At 44.1% G+C, this 14,407-nt stretch overlaps 1 protein-coding gene across 1 annotated transcript in view; it reads left to right on the plus strand.

Moving 5' to 3' along the window:
- The window catches only part of SERPINE2 (serpin family E member 2), a 58,646-nt gene that overhangs the window by 29,040 nt on the left and 15,199 nt on the right, over positions 1–14,407 (plus strand). The window contains exons 2-4 of the mRNA XM_004457377.5: positions 4,966–5,246; positions 8,764–8,991; positions 13,650–13,847. Coding sequence (XP_004457434.1) covers positions 4,988–5,246; positions 8,764–8,991; positions 13,650–13,847 — 685 coding nt within the window. The 5' untranslated portion in view covers positions 4,966–4,987. The remainder of the gene's footprint in view (positions 1–4,965; positions 5,247–8,763; positions 8,992–13,649; positions 13,848–14,407) is intronic.

Consider the following 14,407-nt stretch of genomic DNA (forward strand, 5'->3'; position numbering starts at 1 on the left):
AGATGTTTAACATATTAAGGAGTTATCAATTTTGATTAATGATATCGTGGCTATGTATTTTTTTACGTGCTTATTCTAGAGCATGTGGTGAAATGATACTTTATGATGTCTAGGATTTGCTTCAAATTATATATTGAGCTAAAAAATTAAATAAACCTGTGATGATAATTGTTTTATCTGGGTGGATACTAGGAGCTTCTTATATTTTTGCATGTATTTGAAATATTCCTTCATGTAAATATTTTTTTAATGTGTACATTTTTATTGGTGTGCACATTTTAAAATTATAAAAATTTAAACTTTTTTTTTTTTTTAAAGAAGATGTGAGGGGATGGAGCACTTTTCATCTATTTAGACACTCCTGAGTCATCCTGAAACAGGTGTCAGTCATTTAAGAATTAGAGTCAGAAGAATCTTAGCAGTGTTTTGGTTTCCCCACCAAACTGTTGATATACAATTTATTTGTTATGCCAGATAGAGCTGACAGATATCATATTACTTAATCTTTTGCTCATGAGTTATAATTTAAATATATTTTATTTTATTTTGTAAATAATTTATTGGATAGGAAACCAGCTCTATCTTCTGTGACTAGCTCCACCAGTCTCCCATTGTTTAATGGTTAGAGTTGGGCCAGTACAGGGCTCTAGTCCCATGCAAGTGCTTACACAGACGGGAGAAGGGATGTAAATGATGGGCGCCGGCTGGGTGCGATGCAGCAGAGAGCAGGGCGAGGTGGCAGTGGGGTGGGGGAAGGAGGGGGCCATGGCATGTTGGAAAGCACATCCTCCATGCCAGCCCTGAAGGCACTAGCTATGCAGGATGCTTGCTGTGGGAATATGGGCACAGTGTTCCCAGAACTTCCATTCTGTCTTCCTTTTTTTCTGAGAATAACTCTCAATCTGGATTTGTATGTGACAGCTCCTGATTTTCAGTCACTTCACTTATGTTTAGAACTCTGCATAGTCTAAACCAAGCACTTGAGCTGCTGGTTTAGTCCCATGGGTCAGCATTTGATTGAGTGTCTACCAGTGGTAAGGCCTGAAATTAGACTCCATGGCCCTGAAATTCTAAAGTCTGTGGCTCTGCTTTCTCTATGCTCCAGTCTAGTTAGGAGGGGAAAACACACAGCCAAAGTGAGAGATGCAGCTAAGGAATGCTGTAGGAATTTAGAGAAGAGGTGAACAAGCCCATACACAGGAAAAGCTTCACATAGGCAATGGAAGGAGTTTAGGGGAAGCGCCAGCGGTGGGCTGGTGGGGAGGAAGGGGAAGAGGGCATTCCAGGCAGGGGCCGTGAAGATCCACAGGCTTGGGAAAGGCCAAGGTCTATCCACAGAAAATAGGACCTAATAGGAGAGCTGGCATATGTCACAGACGAGTGGCCCTCCATAGCTCACTGAGGGAGGATTTTTCAGGCCAAGACTGTGTTCTGAGCCATCAGGTGAAAATAGGCAACATGCATTTGGAAGTATGGCACTGAAATTCAGGAAACAATTTTGGATTTGAGCATCACCTGTGTAGGCATCACATTTGAAGCCATTGGGGTCCATAAAGAGTGAGTTTGTCTAGTTTCCACCATTGGCAAACGGTGAGCCTGTAAAGGTAGGGATGTGTTTTGAGCCTTGCATTTACAAAACTACTGATGTATTTGCTACATTAAATCTTGCTAAAACAGTACCCAGTTACTTTAGAGACATTCGCCACACTTGAAGAATGGAAGCATTCGGCAAAGGGAAACCCGAAGTGCATGAGGAAGGAGAAACCCAGCATTTACAAGGACGTGCCTATAGCTTTGTGGACGTGTTTGTCATTTCCCTCCAAGGATGGTATAAACTAGAGATCACTTTTACTGTCATGCAAACATTATTCAAGAAATGGAGACATTTCAACAAACATATTATTCTCTATATTGGTGCTGCCCAATACATTTGGGCAATACTTTTATCCTTTCTCCCTTATTTGAGAGTGTAAGGTGTTAGTTCTCTTAAAAAAATAAAAAAATAAATCAATGGTCATGGTCTTTCCATAATGGGAATCTGTGTATTCTAAGAGATTAAAGCATTTCAAGGGTGATAACTCTTACAGTTAATTCCCATAAGAGAGTCTCTATTTCAGCGTAAGTACATTTCAGTATTGGGAATTATCAAACCTAAAATAATTTATGAATCAGCAACACTCTCTTGGCTACTGAACTTTGGAGAGAAGTCTCAGACATGTCCACAAGCCAGGTGAGTTTAGACAAGTGATCATTTTGGTTGAGGAAACTGAGGCCAAGAATAAGTTATGCCCAGAACATCAGTCAAAAATATCTTTGATTCCAAGTTCCACGCAGCTCTGACAAGATCCCAGTATACTCTTATGAAACTGCAGACAGGCATCTCTCAAATCTCCAAAGTCCATGAAACTGAGGAAAACATCCATGGCAGCCTTCCCCCGCTTCATAATGAGACTGTTCTTTTGTAAAAATGCATAACCAAGCAAAATTCTGCTAAATAAGGTGGCTGTTCATTTGGGAGACTATCCTTGCTGACTCCAACCCATTAGAGCTGATAGATTTCTTACTGCCACTGATACCTGCTATGTGTTTTACAGTGTTCCACATGCATTTATAGTGTTTGTGTGAATCACCTTTAAGACATCAGAAGCAAAACCAGTTTGTTTCTTCAGTTAAGTTCTGAGTGTGCAAATTCAAATGTTTATTCAGTCATTTGTTAATCGAGGAGGATTTTTTGGGAGGCTTGGGAGTATAGATCATGGCAAACTGAGGGAGATAGGTACCAGAACAAACTATAGTGCGAGAGTCAAGAATTCAGATTGATGAAGTTGGTGCTAAGTCCTGGATGTGACCATTTCTAACAATGATTATACTGATTGTTTTATGCTTATGATGGCTTTGTGGTAAATTAGATTTTAAAAAGGAAATTTAGTTAGGAAGGAAGGAATAAAGGAGAGAAGGATAAAAGGAAGGCACAACTCCTGGTTTTTAGATGAAATCAGTAAAGCTTCCATAGTTGGGATTTGGAAGCTCTTCCAAGGTGTCCAGTAGGCTCAAGGAAACTCGGGATAAGCATGATTTTAGAGCCAGATCTGATACCAGAAACAAAATAGGCTTCTCTGGCTATGATAAAGCCCTAAGGAGGAGGGAAGGTATGTCGTTGGGCTGAGTTTACTAACTACACTCTACAGAAAGTAAATGTTTTAAATGTTTTAAAAATGTGTTTTGCAAGGTATGACAAAATTTGCTAGTTCACATATCTGTGTGTATGGGCCAAGCGGTGAATCGGGTTTCTGCTGCTCATCCTCAACCCAACGTACTTACTTTCCTTTGAGAGTGTTCTGAGCTAACAGTGAGGCTCAGGACTAAACATAGTTATTTTCTTAGCCGTGCTCAGGAACACTATTTTGAGGTGCTCAAAGTGTTGGTGGAGGGGTGATGTATGAGACCCCTGTATGGTGTTATGTTTGTTTATTTTGTAAGTTCACAATCTTTACTATACACTTATTGTTTATGTATGAATGATACACTTTAATAAAAAAATACATTAAAAATTTTTTTTAAATACCAAACAAAGTGCTCATAAGCTGCCAGGTTTCAGTCCACGGGTATTTATTGAACATCTGTTGCCTTGCGTGAAAAGCAAGGCAAAGAAGCACCAAATGCAGGTTTTACCGGACGTCCTTGTGCCCCCTCTTTAGTCTGGAGCACACGTGGAGACTCTTGTCCCCTCCGTTCAGGTCAGTGGTCTCTTAAAAGGCTCCCCTTTCTCTTATTCTCTGCCAGTACCCCCAAACCCCTGATAGAAACACATGTGACAAGAGGCCACACTGGCTCCGTGGGACTCTCGTGCTTAGCAGGAGCTCAGGTCTGTGATGGAGGAAGGAAATCAGCAACATCGGGAATTCTGCGTTTGTTTTACCAGCTGCCAGTTTTACCTTCTTATTTATTGAAAGTGTTTGCTTTTCCATAAATACATGGGAAGTTCCTCCCTCTTTCTCACCATACCAGAGGAAGCTCAGTGAGTGGTGATCAAGGAAGAAGGCGTCTTTAAAGCAAACCCCCAGAATTGAGAATTTCAGGGTAGCCGGTTGTCTTTCCCTGTTGTAGAATTAAGCTGTCACTTTTTAAAATTAAAGAACTGTTAATTGAAATTTAATAGGCTTTCGGCAAAGGCACTCATGGGTCTGATACAGTCTTCACTCCCGAGGTTTTCACTCCCTTGTTTAAAACCCTCCCATGGTTTTTCCTGCCGTCGGAATGAATTCCAAGTGCCTTGCTGTGCTCTGCAGCCCTCGTGCTCTGGCTGTCCTTCCGCTTCACCCTCCTCTCCACCCCTCTCCTGCCCACTGGCCACTGACACACCAGGTCCCTTCCCACCACAGGGCCTTTGCCCTGCCCCTCCCCGGAGGGCGGCACGGCTGGCTCGTCCTTCACGTCCCATCACTCACGACCCTCCACAGAGGGTCCCTGACTCCCCTCTCTGGTGTTGCCCCTGCCCCTGGCCATTTCATTCTCTCATGTCACTTTGTTTTATTGTCATGGCCCTTAAGCCTGCACTGAAATTATTTGCTGAGGAATCGTGTTTTCGGTCTCCCCTCTGGGACACAAGCTCCACGACAGTGGGGATCTGGTCTGTCTGATTTACACTGGCCTACCCAGCACTTAGAAAAAGGCTTGACACATAGTAGGCCCTTGGTAAATACTGTTTGAATTGACTGAAGGGTGGTTAGGGGAATTAAATAACAATTAGAATAGCATCTGGCACTTAAGGGTCCAAGAAATGGGAATCTCACTTCCTCTTCTCCCCATCCCATAGCATGGATATTGGAGACCAATTTAATCTACACTATTGTAAATATGTTAATTTGGCATCCAGCTACACTGAGTACAGTCCATCGTACCCAGCTAAATACGAAGTCATCCTCCCAAAAGTGCAGTTTAAAGGTGTTTGATCTGGTCTTTCAGGTGGTCCTTGCTGGAAGGAACCATGAATTGGCATCTTCCGTTCCTCCTCCTGGCCACAGTGACTTTGCCCTCGGTCTCCTCCCGGTTCAGCCCTCTGTCTCTCGAGGAACTCAGCTCCGACACGGGAATCCAGGTTTTCAATAAGATTGTCAAATCCCGGCCTCACGAAAACATCGTCATCTCCCCGCATGGGATCGCGTCCATCCTGGGGATGCTGCAGCTGGGAGCCGACGGCAGGACCAAGAAGCAGCTCACCACCATGATGAGATACGGCGTGAACAGTAGGTGTGCCCTCCTCGCCGGAGGCCCTTCCCACGAGGCCGGCGCCGGGAAGCCCCCTCGCCTGTCTTCTCTCTCAGTCCAGAGAGGCAGAGCCGTCCAGGGCGCGCTCAGGGAGGCGAGCCAGGGTTTACGGCCATCTGTTCAAAAGGGCGGGCGTTGAGATGTGGGAAGGTAGAACCGCATCCCGGTCTCTGTTATGTAGCCGTGGGCCTTAGGCCAGTCACCTGATCTCTTAATGCTCCCGTTTTCTCATTTCTACAAAGAAAACATCCTTTCTAATCCACCTGTGGGGTGGACAGGCTAAAAATGGGTTATGGTTGTGAGCATGCTTGTAAGCCAGGAGAGCCGGGGGTGCGGCTCTGAAGGGCAGCACCGGGGAGCCCGGAGGGACGGGACAGTGCTCTGTCTTGACTGATGGTGGCCGCTGGCATCTACACATATCACACACACGCACAGACATGCATCTTGAGTGCGTGTGAAACTGGTGAGTGTGGGTAAACTCTACGGATTATCGCAATGTCAAACTCTTGGCTGGGATTCTGAGCTAGAGTTCTGTGAGGCGTTACCATTGGGAGACACTGGGTGCGCGGAGCCTCTTTGTACATTTTATTGCAACTTCCTGTGAATCTATGATTATTCAAAAGAAAAAGTTACACAAAATCTAAGGCCCAATGGAAAAGGTTCTGTTTTATTGAAAGAAAAACCTGTTTGTTTTTTAATAACTTTATTTCAAATTCACAAAAATAAAAGAACAGAAAAAGGCAGTTCAACAAGTTATGGAAACAATACTCCTAAAAAGTTCTTTTTTGGACACTTTTATCTAATTCCAACTGCTAACTCAATTGTTCCTCAAGTATTTGGAAGAATACACAGATGAACGTAGATTAAATAGTCATGGTCTCCTTATTAATGAAAAGAAAATGAAGAGGGAAAAAATGCTTAATCATAGTCCTATCTCCCAAAACCAAACCCCATATTCTTTTTTTACGTTTAAAATTAATACAATACCAACTCTGCTTTTGCTACAAAAACATTACAATGTTTTTAACTATACTCCATAAATTACATTAGTTATATTTTTCCTGTGTTATCACTGCATATTTAACACCCTATAGTAGAACATTCCTGTATTTACATTATTAACCACAATCCTTATCTACTTCCAAAATCATTGTTACACATTCTCACTATTATCCTCCAGCTGTCCTCCAACACTGATCTTCCTAGACTGCTTGTTTCAGGCACAGTCACATCCATAAATCAACAGTTATGTTCATTATAATGTGTTACCATCAAGGCCAACAATTACCACATATTTACGTTTGACCTTATTAAACATTCTACATTCCAGCATCTTCTCCCCCATCTTATTTCACATTCCTTCTCCCACCAGCCTATACTTCCTAGTCCAACTCCATAAATCTGCTCATTGTATTTAGTTCATATTGGTGAGACTATACAATATGTATTGTGAGATCTGTTTTTAATTTCCTATTTAAATGTAAGAGCTTAGATCTTCTAGCACTGTTGTTTTGCTTTAGCTTAGCTTTTCTTACCCAGAGTCATACAAGTGCACTGTATAAGGGACTGGAAGAACTAACTGACTTCTAGACCTTTCTTTGCCACCACCAGCAAAACCTTGAACAACTCACTCTGCCTATTTAGGCCTTGGTAACTTTGTTGGAAAATGGGTGGGTTGCCTACCTATATTCTACCACTCCTGCTAGCCCTAAAGATCTATGAATCTTGACTGTATGGATACCCTTAGCCGGGAGAGTTAGACGAGAGATGTGGGGATTTGGGTATTTAAATGCCTCACTCTCTGCCACCCCTTTGGCCCTGTTTTCAGCATAGTCTCCAATGCCACCAGCGCTGAATGCCTAACTGTACTGTCCTGTTTACGTGGCATTAGACTTTTGCATGAGCTTGCAGTTTGTTCACCTGCTGGAAGCATGAAAAGACTGAATACTTGGAACAGACTCTTCTGCCCCTTGCCTGGAAGTTCAGAAAACACTTGGTGATTTATAACTTCGTAGAGGATCACTGCTAGAATGTACAGCCTTGCCCAGTGCAAACCAGGCCCTGGTGGCTGATGCAATTCCAGAACAGCACCTAGGCAGGCGTTGTTTGCTTTGATGCTGAGTCGCTTAATTTTAAGTCAGTAATTCTAAAGTTTCAACAACATTGGCAGGTTGGAAACTGTTCTTCCCCCAACCTTTTTTCCTCCAGAATAGCTAGCAGTCACTTTGTTAAGCACTACTGCAGTTTGTGTGACGGTCACACCCAAGAGGAGCCCGAGTGGTTTTTCAGGCTGCAGTTGGGGCTCAGCCCTGAGAGCTCTCAGCATTGATGCTCTCGTTGAGGAGGAAGCAGGGCAGCTTGGGGCAGTGGAGGAAGATTGGCCCTGAGCTTTTCCCTGTAGGAGACTATGCCTTGTGCAGGTTGTATGGCTGCCAGGTACTGGAACTTGGCCTTGGAAGTATCTTTTAGTCTCTGAAAGCTACAGTCCCCTTACTGGTAAAATGGGACTGACAGCTCCTGCCAAGCCTGCCCCACAGAACAGTTGAGAAGAGTGGAGTCAGGAAGAGTCTAAGAAAGGACCCTGTAAGAGATGCAAAGCCCTCTACAGCCCCCCCCCCCCCAACGTGGACCCCACCCTTAATTAGGGAATCTGAAGAAGGAGGCAAGTAGACTCCTCAGGTCAAGGTGACTCTGGCAGGACTGTTTGGGGACAGGTCCTCTTGAAAAGACCCCAAGTAATTATAGAGGAGCTGTAATTCTTACTCTCTATAGAAATACTTTTCATTCTTACAACCTATTTTCCTCTTTTTTCATGCTCTAAAACTAAATGGAGCATATACAAATGGCTTGTGTAAAATAAAGCTTCCATTGCCATAAAATTAATCTCCTTTCATTTTGAGCTCCATATCAAGTAAAAATCACATTGTTCTGGATGGGGGCATATGGCAATTTTTTGTAGTCTTCCTAATGCTTTTTTAATTCATTTTTTCCAAAATAGGTAATAGAAAAAGCATTGTGAAACCTTTGGCAGTAAAGAAATTAGTGCTTGAGAGTATAAAAATAAAAAGAGAATGAGAGAGAGAATTAGGAAGATTCCTTTAAGATATATTTATATATTCCTCATTGGCGCTTCAATGCAGCTTCAAAATTGAGGTGCATGCCAGCATTCGTATTGACTCACTACCCACAAGGACTGCCTGGAGGATGAGGTCTAGGTGGGGGAGGTGTGGAAAATGCCTTGAATATGTGTTGTGATGCTAGCTACAAATGCCTTCTAATTCTCTTTCATTAGTAGATATTTCATTTCCTGCCCCCACCCCTCAGTTTTTTGTTTTTTTTTTTAAAGAAAAAGACAGTGAGAAGGCAGAAGACTTCATCTCTTGCTGTTTAATCTTGTTTGTACTGTCCTTACATGCCATAATATAAGGGATTTTAAAAAAACACTTTTCTGAATTCTCTTGGAAATATGGCTGCATTTTCTAATTTCTCCTTCAGGAGTCGGTAAGGTGTTAAAGAAGATTAACAAGGCCATCGTCTCCAAGAAGAATAAGGATATTGTGACAGTGGCTAATGCAGCTTTTGTTAAGAATGGCTTTAAAATGGAAGTGCCTTTTGTTATGAGGAACAAAAATGTGTTTCAGTGTGAAGTCCGGAACGTGAACTTCGAGGAGCCAGCGTCCGCCTGTGATTCCATCAATTTGTGGGTTAAAAATGAAACCAGAGGTGAGTAGCTGCAGCTTCCCAGGACCCATTTAGTCTGGTTTTACCCTTGTGAATGAAAATGTGAGGCTCTAAAATTGCAGCTGGCGTTGAGAGGTCCAGTGGGCCCTGCAGGTGTGAAGTGCCTGGACCTGGACTGACCCTGGCCCGGACTGAGCCCACCTGCCTCACCCTTTGAATGTTGCCACTGCTCACCCCCTCCCTTGGGCCCTTTTTCTCCCTGTAGCATGGGCAGAATACAGCCTCTCCTTCCCTTGCCGTGTCTTTCTCCAGGAAATCCTTGCCCCCAGGCTGTCAGGGTTTCCAAGGCTTTATTGCCTTTCCTTTACTGCTTTGGCACCTGCCATCCCCTTTGCCTGGAATGTCCTCCCCATCCTTTAAGGGTCAGGATGACTCTCTCCCCTAGCCTTCCCTGCCCCTTGCTTCTGCCGTCCCCCAGAAGTAGGCACCCCTGCTTTGGTGCTAGAAGTATGCCTTTTTGTGCTCGAAGAGTGCACATTTACATGTGTAACGATTGCATATTTGCATGTGTCTCTTCTCCCATTAAACTAAGGAAATGTCTTAGTTGGTGTTTTCAACCTGTTCAGGTCATAAACCAGAGGTGTAGGGAGAAACATTCAAGAAAGGTGCAAGTCTAGAACCACAGAGGAACGCTTGGGCTAGAAATATAGATTGGGGCAGCTTTATTCATAAAATGCCATAAATCGGGCAGTGAAGCCACAAAAGTGGAAGCAAGAGAAACTAAAGAGGAGGGAAGCAGCCCAAAGGCAAACTTTGGGGAAACACTGGCTTTTCAGGATGCTGTTCTTGAAGCACGGTTCCTGGTGTGTCTGTGTCAGAATCACCTGGGAATCACGTTCAGAAGGCAGGTCCCTGGGCCCCCATGCCCTGAGTCAGTCACTGAGGAAGGCTTGAAAAGAAGTCCTCCCCCAAGCTACCCTCTGGGCCAGCATCACCATTCTCATCTACGTGAATGTCTGCGCACACCTGAGTACTAGCGAAGAGGTGGACAGACACCTTGGGGAGGGCCCCAGGGTAGTTTCGGTAGATCCACGGTGGTCCTCGACCACGTGATCTGGGCTCCCTTCTTGAAACCCATGCAGAGCCCAGCAGGTGGGGGCGGTCAGCAGTCTTCCTGACCTGCTGGGTTCCGTGGCCCTGAGAACAGTGGTAGGAAGCGGAGGGCGCTCCCAGCTGGAGCCTGGTCCTGACTCTGGCTCTCGATGGCCGTGTGACTGCGGATGCCACTGCTCCCGTTAGCCACTGCACCTTTCTTTACCTTCAGGATTAGGTCGTATTAAATCACACTAGTTTACGGCTTTGACAAGTGTCATCTCAATCAATGCTTACCACATCTCCAAGGCCAAAAAGGAATGACTAGCACAAGCAGTGCTTTTCCATGCTTTCAGACCCCACTCCCTCTTTTTTTTTTTTAATTTAATTTTTAAAGACACTTTAGATTACATAAATGGCACATCGAAAATATAGGGGCTTCCCATGTACCTCACCCCTCCTCCTCCTACGCTTTTCCCCGTTAACAACATCTTTCATTAGTAGGGTACGTTGGTTACAACTGATGAACACATTTTGAGGCATTGCTACTAACCATGGTCTATAGTTCACGTTATGGTTTACATTTTGCACCACACAATTTTATAGGTTTTGACAAAATGTGGAATGGCCTGTACCCATCATTGCAGTATCATGCAGAACAATTCCAATGTCCCAAAGATGCCCCATATTATACCTGTTCTTCCTTAGAACCTCTGGTGACCACTGCCTTTATATCAGTGTCTTTTCACAACCCTGGTCCAATGACAACCTAGTTCAACTACTACCAATCTAGTTTCAGTAGTATGCAACTCTCTTAGCTTTTGTATCTGTAAATGTCTTAATTTCTCCATTTTTGAAAGGTAATTTTGCCAGATACAGAATTCTTAAACTGTTTTTTTCTTTAAGGACTTTAAATATACCATCCCCCTGTCTTCTGACCTCTTGGTGAGAAATCCACTGTTAAACTTATTGAGCATCCCTGGTATGTGACAAGTGGCTTCTCGTTTGCTGCTTTCAAAATTCTGACTTGGGTACAGCCATCCCTGAGCACATAACGTAGTTGGGATCTTGAAATAATTGTGAATTGACAGCTACAAAAGCAGACCCTGTGGGTATGTTGTGCTGTGTTGTCATTGCTCACAGTTTTTCTGAAATGGCACAAAACTCTCAGTTCATTTCTAAACAAAACAAAGTACTGCCTCCACTTGATTTTGCATGTTGGTTGCATTCCTGGCAAATTCAGTGAACACTAAAAGCATGTAAAAAATACCTTGTTTACGTGCATGGTTCATTTTTTGTTTTTGCTTTGTTTTACCTAAAAGAGTGAAGTTCTGGGCTCACAGAATGATAAGCAGGTTCCTCACGAACATGAATATCCAGTGGGGCATTTGAAGGCCATGCAGAAAGCAGGACAGTCCTTCCTTGTGTGGGATTCTTTTGAACCCAGCAGGGCAGGCAGCCATCTCTGGCCACTGCCCACTCTTCCCAAAGAGCACTCCCACACGTTTCCAAATGGCCTCCTCAAGGTGAACCGCCCCCCTGAGCAGCATGACAACATGGGGCCTTGGAGCTCCAGCAGTCTGGGTCCTAGAGATGGCAGAGTCGTCCCCTGGAGGGAATGGTTCCTTTCCTGCAGACACTGGGAGAGCTGACCACAAGCCCTTCCCAATGTGTGAGTGCTGTGTCCTGTCCCCGCCAGCCTGTCCTTGGCCTGGTGGGCCTGGCCTTCTGTGTTCCAGGCATGGGGGCTTCCACCCAGCCCTCCTGCTTACCATCTGCTGTGCCCCCCCCAACCTGGGGTGCTGTCCCCTTCCCACTTCCCCTCGTGAATGCCTACTCAATTTTATTCTATCATGTGAGTGGCATCGGAGTTAAAAACTCAGACTCTGATGCCAGACTGCTTGAGTTTGCATCTTAGTCCTGCCCTTTACCAGCTGTGTAACCTTGGGCAAGTTACTTAACCTCCCTAGGCCTTGTTTTGCTCTTCTGTAAAATGAAGACACAATAGTGATACCTTTTAGAATAGTTACAACAATCGAAGGTTTAATGAGGTATAAATAACACATGTGAAGCATTTGGCCATGTACCTGGCACTTAGTAAATGTTTAACAAAAGTTTTTATAATAATTAGCTCAAAGAATGCTTCCTCAAGGAACCCACCTGTCCCTGGCCCCATTGACCAGGTCACATGCCCTGCTATTTGCTCTCCTTGTTCTGAGTACTTCCCCTTCAAGGTATTGGCTACAATTGGAGCTGTCCATCTTTCTAAGTCATTTATGTCAGCCTCCCTTCTAATCGAGAGCTGTTTGAGGGCATGGTTCATTTTTGTTTTCTTACCAGAAAGAGTACCTGGTACAGGGTAGGCAACCAAGGATGGATGGATGGATGGATGGGTGGACAGACGGACACATGGACACTTGTGGCAGTTATTGGTAGCAGTTCTCCATGCTCCCTGTGGACCTTCTTGCCTCTAAACTTTATACTGCCGATGTTTCTTTGTCCTCTTTTTTTTTTTCTCTCTTTGTTTCTTCATGTCCCCTTATTATATCTTGGTCCTGCTAGTGGCAATTAGAGGCATTATTTATCTCTGCAAAAGTTGAAAAAGTTGCTTCAAACATTTTTTGGGTGTTACCTGTATGTAGAACATAGTGCTGAGGGTGATAAGACTAAGGACACTGTCTTGCTCACACAGTTCACAGTTTAGTTGCAGGGTAGAGAGAGACATTAAATTGACTAGAATAAACACCGCAGCTGTCCTGAGCTCTGGGCTTTATGGAAACGGCCAGGCGAGGCATCTCCTGGGAGGTGGCAAGGGCGGAGGAGAGTCAGAGAAGGTTTATAGCAAGAGGAGACCCTTGAGCCGTCCTAACGGGCCAGTGGAGGTGGACTGGCTTGTGTTCTAAGCACAGGCAAGAACCAGCCTTCACTCTTAGGGAACCAGCTCCAAGGGGTTTGCTATCGCTGGACACAAAAGCTCTAACTTCCGCCCCACTGACGGTGTGGCAGAGGCCCGCCTGCTATTAAACGATGGCTATTTGCGGCTTACACATTTTCCTTCCAGATCCTGACTTAAGGTGGCATTGGTGCCCCCTTGTGTAGGTAACGAGCAGTGACGACACTGTCTAACTGAGCGAGTTTATGTGCATCGAAATATTCTTGAGCTTCCATTGAAAGAACTTAAAAGTTCTTACTGCTGAATTGTCTAATTCATTTCAGGAACAGTTTTACTCTCCCCATTTAAAATGTAATAGCTTGCATTTATATCAGGTGTTTGGTGTGTGTGTGGGTTTAACATATGTGGGCTAAAAGCTACAGTGAACTAACTTTTATATTAACCACCCCCGCAAAAAAAAAAGCTGAATCTTCAATGACAAAGCAAAAAGGAACCTAAGTAAAAAAGTACCACTAAGACATCTAACACTTTTAGAATGAAATTCGTAGTCGGACAAAAGCATCCTGAAACTGGGAGAGTTGTGTTTTTTCCTTCACTGCTGACACAAAGCACGTGGCGCGCTCCTGCTTTCGATCTTTTCAGTTCACCAGGGCCTCATGCCCTTGCTCGTCTGCTGATCCTGAGGCTTCTCCTCCTCTGTTCTTTGCCCTGACAGGTATGATCGACAATCTCCTCTCCCCAGACCTCATCGACGGCATGCTCACCAGACTGGTCCTTGTCAATGCCGTGTATTTTAAGGGTTTATGGAAATCGCGGTTTCAACCTGAGAACACCAAGAAGCGAACGTTTGCGGCAGGTGATGGGAGATCTTACCAAGTGCCCATGCTGGCCCAGCTCTCCGTGTTCCGGTGTGGTAAGTTTACGCTGGAGGCCGGGTTCTAGAACGTGCCTGTGGTGGGAAGGCCATCGAGGGCTTCCACTTTGTGCCAGGGACAAATCTGACTCGTTACTTTTAGATCAGGGTGTGGAGGGGGGTGCGTTTTTAAAGCTTATGGGAAGTCTTTTTGTTATGTATTCGTACATAACTAATATAAGCTTTTAGGTTGACAGTTTAAAGAAGGACAATTCATGAACTAAATATAAATGGGCATTAAATACATGAAAGCATTATCAACTCCTCATTAGTAATATTACATTAGCTAATTAAAACTAAAATTAAAACTAATTAAAACTAAAACTAAAAGTGAAAATTAGATTTCCTTTTTTCTTATCAGATTGGAAAAAACACACAAAAACTGATAAAACCCAGTCATGGCTCTGGTGTCGGGGAGGGGGTGGCCTCACCGCTTTTGGGGGCAGGGACTGTTAGTCCCACGAACTTTTTCTCAGTCCCACTCAAAGGGATTTATACTCTGAAGATAATCACATACTAGCAAAAAAATAGAAAGCAAAGCACATAGAACTAACATACAT

The sequence above is a fragment of the Dasypus novemcinctus genome, chromosome 7, assembly GCF_030445035.2.
Source record: "Dasypus novemcinctus isolate mDasNov1 chromosome 7, mDasNov1.1.hap2, whole genome shotgun sequence".
In the NCBI taxonomy this organism is placed as follows: Eukaryota; Metazoa; Chordata; class Mammalia; order Cingulata; family Dasypodidae; genus Dasypus; species Dasypus novemcinctus.